Below are 7,813 nucleotides of genomic sequence, written 5' to 3'. Positions count from 1 at the left end.
ACACTATGTGCATAGAAACTACCATCAACACGATGTGCATAGAAACTACCATCAACACTATGTGCATAGAAACTACCATCAACACTATGTGCATAGAAACTACCATCAACACGATGTACATAGAAACTACCATCAACACGATGTACATTTCTGGTCATTTAGCAGATACTCTCATCATCCAGAGAAACTGACAGTCAGTACATTCAACTGAGTTTAGTAGGAGAAAACAATGACGTCACAGCAACTAGATCATACTGTATGCCACTTTATTTGATTGACACTTATCAGGGTTTGGGGTCAATTCCATTTCAATTCAGACAGGTAGACCAAATTCCAATTCCACATGTTCTTTAATTGAAAAGCATTGGAAGATAAAATGGACAAAAAAAATAAAAAATGGTCTTGGATGCTTCTGAACCTGGAAAATTAAATATTGGTTCCAGTCAACAGCAATGGTCGACACAGTCGAGAGGAGGCGCCCCCACTACCCAGTCGAGAGGGGCACCACCCAGTCAAGAGGGACACCACCCAGTCAAGAGGGACACCACCCAGTCAAGAGGGACACCACCCAGTCAAGAGGGGGCACCCCCACCACCCAGTCAAGAGGGACACCACCCAGTCAAGAGGGGGAACCCCCACCACCCAGTCAAGAGGGGCACCACCCAGTCAAGAGGGACACCACCCAGTCAAGAGGGACACCACCCAGTCAAGAGGGGGCACCCCCACCACCCAGTCGAGAGGGGGCACCCCCACCACCCAGTCGAGAGGGGGCACCCCCACCACCCAGTCAAGAGGGGGCACACCCCCACCACCCAGTCGAGAGGGGGCACACCCCCACCACCCAGTCGAGAGGGGGCACCCCCACCACCCAGTCGAGAGGGGGCACCCCCACCACCCAGTCGAGAGGAGCACCCCACCACCCAGTCGAGAGGGGCACCCCCACCACCCAGTCGAGAGGGGCACCCCCACCACCCAGTCGAGAGGGGCACCCCCACCACCCAGTCGAGAGGGGCACCCCCACCACCCAGTCGAAAGGAAGCACCCCCACCACCCAGTCGAGAGGAGGCACAACCACCACCCAGTCGAGAGGAAGCACCCCCACCACCCAGTCGAGGAGGCACAACCACCACCCAGTCGAGAGGAGGCACCCCCACCACCCAGTCGAGAGGAGGCACCCCACCACCCAGTCGAGAGGAGGAACCCCCACCACCCAGTCGAGGAGGCACCCCCACCACCCAGTCGAGGGAGGCACCCCCACCACCCAGTCGAGAGGAGGCACCCCCACAACCCAGTCGAGAGGAGGCACCCCACAACCCAGTCGAGAGGAGGCACCCCCACCACCCAGTCGAGAGGAGGCACCCCCCACCACCCAGTCGAGAGGAGGCACCCCCACCACCCAGTCGAGAGGAGGCACCCCCACCACCCAGTCGAGAGGAGGCACCCCCACCACCCAGTCGAGAGGAGGCACCCCCACCACCCAGTCGAGAGGCACCCCACCACCCAGTCAAGAGGAGGCACCCCCACCACCCAGTCAGAGGGAGCACCCCCCACCCAGTCAAGAGGGAGCACCCCCACCACCCCGTCAAGAGGAGCACCCCCACCACCCCGTCAAGAGGGAGCATCCCCACCAACCCGTCAAGAGGAGCACCCCCACCACCCAGTCAAGAGGGGCACCCCCACCACCCAGTCAAGAGGGGCACCCCCACCACCCAGTCAAGAGGGACACCCCCACCACCCAGTCAAGAGGGGACACCCCCACCACCCAGTCAAGAGGGACACCCCCACCACCCAGTCAAGAGGGGACACCCCCACCACCCAGTCAAGAGGACACCCCCACCACCCAGTCAAGAGGGACACCCCCACCACCCAGTCAGAGGGGGCACCCCACCACCCAGTCAAGAGGGACACCCCCACCACCCCGTCAAGAGGGACACCCCCCACTTAGCCGTGTGAAGAATATCATGGAGGACTCTTCACATGGGCAACGTTTAACCCCATTGATTTGGAGGTAATCTGTGGCGTAGCACAGGTCCGCTCTCCACTCGTGTCTGAGCTAATCTCATGCTGTTCTGCACCTTTTGCTACGAGGCAGAGAGAAAACCATGTAGTTTTAAAGCCAACTTCCTGTGGTTCTAAATATATGGTTCTATATATATATATATATATATATATATATACACAGTGCCTTGCGAAAGTATTCGGCCCCCTTGAACTTTGCGACCTTTTGCCACATTTCAGGCTTCAAACATAAAGATATAAAACTGTATTTTTTTGTGAAGAATCAACAACAAGTGGGACACAATCATGAAGTGGAACGACATTTATTGGATATTTCAAACTTTTTTAACAAATCAAAAACTGAAAAATTGGGCGTGCAAAATTATTCAGCCCCTTTTACTTTCAGTGCAGCAAACTCTCTCCAGAAGTTCAGTGAGGATCTCTGAATGATCCAATGTTTACCTAAATGACTAATGATGATAAATACAATCCACCTGTGTGTAATCAAGTCTCCGTATAAATGCACCTGCACTGTGATAGTCTCAGAGGTCCGTTAAAATGCTGGCGGTGCTTTCACTCTAGTGGTGGCATGAGTCTAAAACCCACACAAGTGGCTCAGGTAGTGCAGCTCATCCAGGATGGCATATCAATGCAAGCTGTGGCAAGGTTTGCTGTGTCTGTCAGCGTAGTGTCCAGAGCATGGAGGCGCTACCAGGAGACAGGCCAGTACATCAGGAGACGTGGAGGAGGCCGTAGGAGGGCAACAACCCAGCAGCAGGACCGCTACCTTCGCCTTTGTGCAAGGAGGAGCAGGAGGAGCACTGCAAAATGACCTCCAGCAGGCCACAAATGTGTATGTGTCTGCTCAAACGGTCAGAAACAGACTCCATGAGGGTGGTATGAGGGCCCGACATCCACAGGTGGGGGTTGTGCTCACAGCCCAACACCGTGCAGGACGTTTGGCATTTGCCAGAGAACACCAATATTGGCAAATTCACCACTGGCGCCCTGTGCTCTTCACAGATGAAAGCAGGTTCACAATGAGCACATGTGACAGTCTGGAGACGCCGTGGAGAACGTTCTGCTGCCTGCAACATCCTCCAGCATGACCGGTTTGGCGGTGGGTCAGTCATGGTGTGGGGTGGCATTTCTTTGAGGGGGCCGCACAGCCCTCCATGTGCTCGCCAGAGGTAGCCTGACTGCCATTAGGTACCGAGATGAGATCCTCAGACCCCTTGTGAGACCACATGCTGGTGCTGTTAGCCCTGGGTTCCTCCTAATGCAAGACAATGCTATGGACTGGCCCGCCCGTTCCCCAGACCTGAATCCAATTAAGCACATCTGTGACATGTCTCACTCCATCCACCAACGCCACGTTGCACCACAGACTGTCCAGGAGTTGGCGGATGCTTTAGTCCAGGTCTGGGAGGAGATCCCTCAGGAGACCATCCGCCACCTCATCAGGAGCATGCCCAGGCGTTGTAGGGAGGTCATACAGGCACGTGGAGTCCACACACACTACTGAGCCTCAGTTTGACTTGTTTTAAGGACATTACATCAAAGTTGGATCAGCCTGTAATGTGGTTTTCCACTTTAATTTTGAGTGTGACTCCAAATCCAGACCTCCATGGGTTGATAAATTTGATTTCCATTGATCATTTTTGTGTGATTTTGTTGTCAGCACATTCAACTATGTAAAGAAAAAGTATTTTTTTTGAGCAGTGTATATATCTTTACCATCAACTCTAGTCCTGTAATATAAATATATTTATATAACATGAGAGCTGAAACAAATTTACTGATTTTATCTTTAACTTACCTTTTGTATAGACATTCTCTTTCTCTACGCTCATCTAAAAAGGAGAGAGAGACGACCCCAAACAAACCTGATCTAACGTTATTAAACAAGCACCATTCGTCACAGTAGCCTGTTCTCTACAGGTAGAGCAGAGGCAGTGTAATGTTCTCTACAGGTAGAGCAGAGGCAGTGTAATGTTCTCTACAAGTAGAGCAGAGGCAGTGTAATGTTCTCTACAGGTAGAGCAGAGGCAGTGTAATGTTCTCTACAGGTAGAGCAGAGGCAGTGTAATGTTCTCTACAGGTAGAGCAGAGGCAGTGTAATGTTCTCTACAGGTAGAGCAGAGGCAGTGTAATGTTCTCTACAGGTAGAGCAGAGGCAGTGTAATGTTCTCTACAAGTAGAGCAGAGGCAGTGTAATGTTCTCTACAGGTAGAGCAGAGGCAGTGTAATGTTCTCTACAGGTAGAGCAGAGGCAGTGTAATGTTCTCTACAGGTAGAGCAGAGGCAGTGTAATGTTCTCTACAAGTAGAGCAGAGGCAGTGTAATGTTCTCTACAGGTAGAGCAGAGGCAGTGTAATGTTCTCTACAGGTAGAGCAGAGGCAGTGTAATGTTCTCTACAGGTAGAGCAGAGGCAGTGTAATGTTCTCTACAGGTAGAGCAGAGGCAGTGTAATGTTCTCTACAGGTAGAGCAGAGGCAGTGTAATGTTCTCTACAAGTAGAGCAGAGGCAGTGTAATGTTCTCTACAGGTAGAGCAGAGGCAGTGTAATGTTCTCTACAAGTAGAGCAGAGGCAGTGTAATGTTCTCTACAGGTAGAGCAGAGGCAGTGTAATGTTCTCTACAAGTAGAGCAGAGGCAGTGTAATGTTCTCTACAAGTAGAGCAGAGGCAGTGTAAAGTAGTGAATAAACATGTGTAGAATATCCCTGCTGAGAAAAACAAAACGGCATCGCTGGTGACCATCTGATACATACCTCTTAGTTTACAGGCTGGGGCTTGGGGCTGTGTATTAGTGGGGCTTGGTGAAGTGTATTAGTGGGGCTTGGGGAAGTGTAATAGTGGGGCTTGGGGAAGTGTAATAGTGGGGCTTGGAGAAGTGTATTAGTGGGGCTTGGGGAAGTGTATCAGTGGGGCTTGGGGAGTGTATCAGTGGGGCTTGGGGAGTGTATTAGTGGGGCTTGGGGCTGTGTATTAGTGGGGCTTGGGGCTGTGTATTAGTGGGGCTTGGGGAAGTGTAATAGTGGGGCTTGGGGAAGTGTATCAGTGGGGCTTGGGGAAGTGTATTAGTGGGGCTTGGGGCTGTGTATTAGTGGGGCTTGGGAAGTGTATCAGTGGGGCTTGGGAAGTGTATCAGTGGGGCTTGGGAAGTGTATCAGTGGGGCTTGGGGAAGTGTATTAGTGGGGCTTGGGGAAGTGTATTAGTGGGGCTTGGGGCTGTGTATTAGTGGGGCTTGGGAAGTGTATCAGTGGGGCTTGGGAAGTGTATTAGTGGGGCTTGGGGAAGTGTATTAGTGGGGCTTGGGGCTGTGTATTAGTGGGGCTTGGGAAGTGTATCAGTGGGGCTTGGGAAGTGTAATAGTGGGGCTTGGGGCTGTGTATTAGTGGGGCTTGGGGCTGTGTATTAGTGGGGCTTGGGGAAGTGTATTAGTGGGGCTTGGGGAAGTGTATTAGTGGGGCTTGGGGAAGTGTATTAGTGGGTCTTGGGGATGTAGCTCTGCTCACGCCCTGGGCATATGTGTGGCTGTCATGTTCGAGGTCCTTGCTGCAAGGGGCGGAGCCATGGAGGATTCTGGAAGCGACATAGTTCTGATCGGGGGTGGCCTCTATAGGGTGTGGCCAGGGTTTGTTTGGGGTGTTTTCATTGGCGACCACCAGCAGATACAAAAACTCTGTAATAACGTATTGTATTTTTCTTTATTAGAAACATAAATTAAAGCAAAACCGATTCGAGACCGGAGAGGGGGGCCTAGATCGAGTTTAGATCGAGCCTGGGAGAGGGAAAAGGGGTCCGAGACAGATTCAAGACCGGGGGGGGCGAGACCAGAAAAATGCGGGTCCAATTCAAGACCACGGTGGTAATTTTGCCAAATCGACGCCATAAAGAGTTCATAATGTCCGGTATTTGTGTGTTCATATTTCAGAACAACATGTCGATTCTTTAGACATACAGAATGCTGAACAAAATGCATGCTGGGGGAGAATAGAGCCGCTCCAAATTATTACTAACACAAACACAGTTGGGGAACAATGAGGACCTTCCCATACCTTCAGAAAAGGGTTAAACATTTATAAAATAATATTACATTTTTATATTATTATTTTCAATTATGTTCTGATTTAAATCTCTTCAGGTTTTGTTGGAAAGGAAAGGTTTAACACTGAAGGGAAAAATATCCAATTCAGGATTTTTTTTTTTTGTCGTCTTGAGGAGATAAATCTAGCTAGCTAAGTCAACCATTGGCTAACGCATCAGAAGATAGATAGAAGGCACCTGCCAATCAACTGTATTAGGGGGCAACATTTTGGAGTGACAGTGGACTCAACCAATCACATTTTGACATGTAATGTTTTTTTGACCAAAAAAAACGTAGTGGGGCAAAAAAGTATTTAGTCAGCCACCAATTGTGCAACAAAGCCTTGTGAAGACTTACAGAAAACGTTTGACCTCTGTTATATACCCTTTGTTGGCAATGACAAAGTATTGAGGTAAACTTTTGTTATTGACCAAATACTTATTTTCCACCATAATTTGCAAATAAATTAATTTAAAAATCCTACAATGTGATTTTTGGGGATTTTGTTTTCTCATTTTGTCTGTCATAGTTGAAGTGTACCTATGATGAAAATTACAGGCCTCTCTCATCTTTTTAAGTGGGAGAACTTGCACAATTGGTGGCTGACTAAATACTTTTTTGCCCCACTGTATGTAAACTTCTGCCTTCTCAAAAGGTCAACAGGTCACTGTGCAATAGCGAGCAGTAATTTTCTCGAAGGTCTAGCGAGCGATCTTTTGTTGTAGGCTAGTTTGCAGCAGCTAGGTGTTATCGAAGAGGATGTTGTTGCTAATTTGTTAGCTTCTTCCTTTTTAAGAATAACTTTCAACAAGAAGTTAACCTTTTACTGCAGTGGGCTAAATCAGGGTCACAGAGTATTGATCTTAAATCTACTTTGAAACAAAAGTATTACACCACACACACAAGTTTAGAGGCTCGTGTCAGATATAAAGTTGAAATAAAATTGTTGAGAAAAAGAAAAAAAAAGAGCTGAAATTAAAATTGCATCCCGATATTACACCTTATATTCATCACAGAAATTAATTAATTGTAATTTAAAAAATTATATTTCAGTTAACAACAAAAAAAAACAGACATTTAAACACCGGAATTTCGTTTATTTTTTTATAAACTTCATTAATTAGGAACAATATGAATAACATTCCACCCATAATGATGGCACTTCTGATCATGGACTGCAGCAAAGGGCCCAGGTTCAACACTGTGTCTAGAACAGATTTAAAGGCTGTTCAGGTATTACATGTTTCAAGAAAGGAGTGGATATATTTGTCCTGGCCAAGCGGTTTTATTCACTTATTGAATGGAAGCTGATAATATGTTTGTGTTTTTACTCCTTTCACCCCCTGTAGACAGTCCTACAACACCCCCAGTCCTACAACACCCCCAGTCCTACAACACCCCCAGTCCTACAACACCCCCAGTCCTACAACACCCCCAGTCCTACAACACCCCTGTAGACAGTCCTACAACACCCCCAGTCCTACAACACCCCAGTAGACAGTCCTACAACACCCCCAGTCCTACAACACCCCCAGTAGACAGTCCTACAACACCCCCAGTCCTACAACACCCCCAGTCCTACAACACCCCCAGTCCTACAACACCCCCAGTCCTACAACACCCCAGTCCTACAACACACCCCTGTAGACAGTCCTACAACACCCCAGTCCTACAACACCCCCAGTAGACAGTCCTACAACACCCCCAGTCCTACAACACCC

The 7,813-nt window shown here is 48.8% G+C and overlaps 1 protein-coding gene across 1 annotated transcript; it reads left to right on the top strand.

Moving 5' to 3' along the window:
* Positions 1–396: 396 nt before the first annotated feature.
* Positions 397–1,953, top strand: LOC135573736 (basic salivary proline-rich protein 4-like). Its single transcript, XM_065023419.1, has one exon. The coding sequence runs from the start codon at positions 397–399 to the stop codon at positions 1,951–1,953; it is 1,557 nt and encodes a 518-aa protein (XP_064879491.1).
* The last annotated feature ends 5,860 nt before the right edge of the window (positions 1,954–7,813 follow it).

This window comes from Oncorhynchus nerka, linkage group LG10 (genome assembly GCF_034236695.1).
Source record: "Oncorhynchus nerka isolate Pitt River linkage group LG10, Oner_Uvic_2.0, whole genome shotgun sequence".
In the NCBI taxonomy this organism is placed as follows: Eukaryota; Metazoa; Chordata; class Actinopteri; order Salmoniformes; family Salmonidae; genus Oncorhynchus; species Oncorhynchus nerka.
This window is presented reverse-complemented; position numbering and strand designations above follow the sequence as displayed.

Excerpts from the sequence above, each read along its gene's own strand:
- LOC135573736 (XM_065023419.1), top strand. The coding sequence starts at position 397 with ATGGTCTTGGATGCTTCTGAACCTGGAAAATTAAATATTGGTTCCAGT.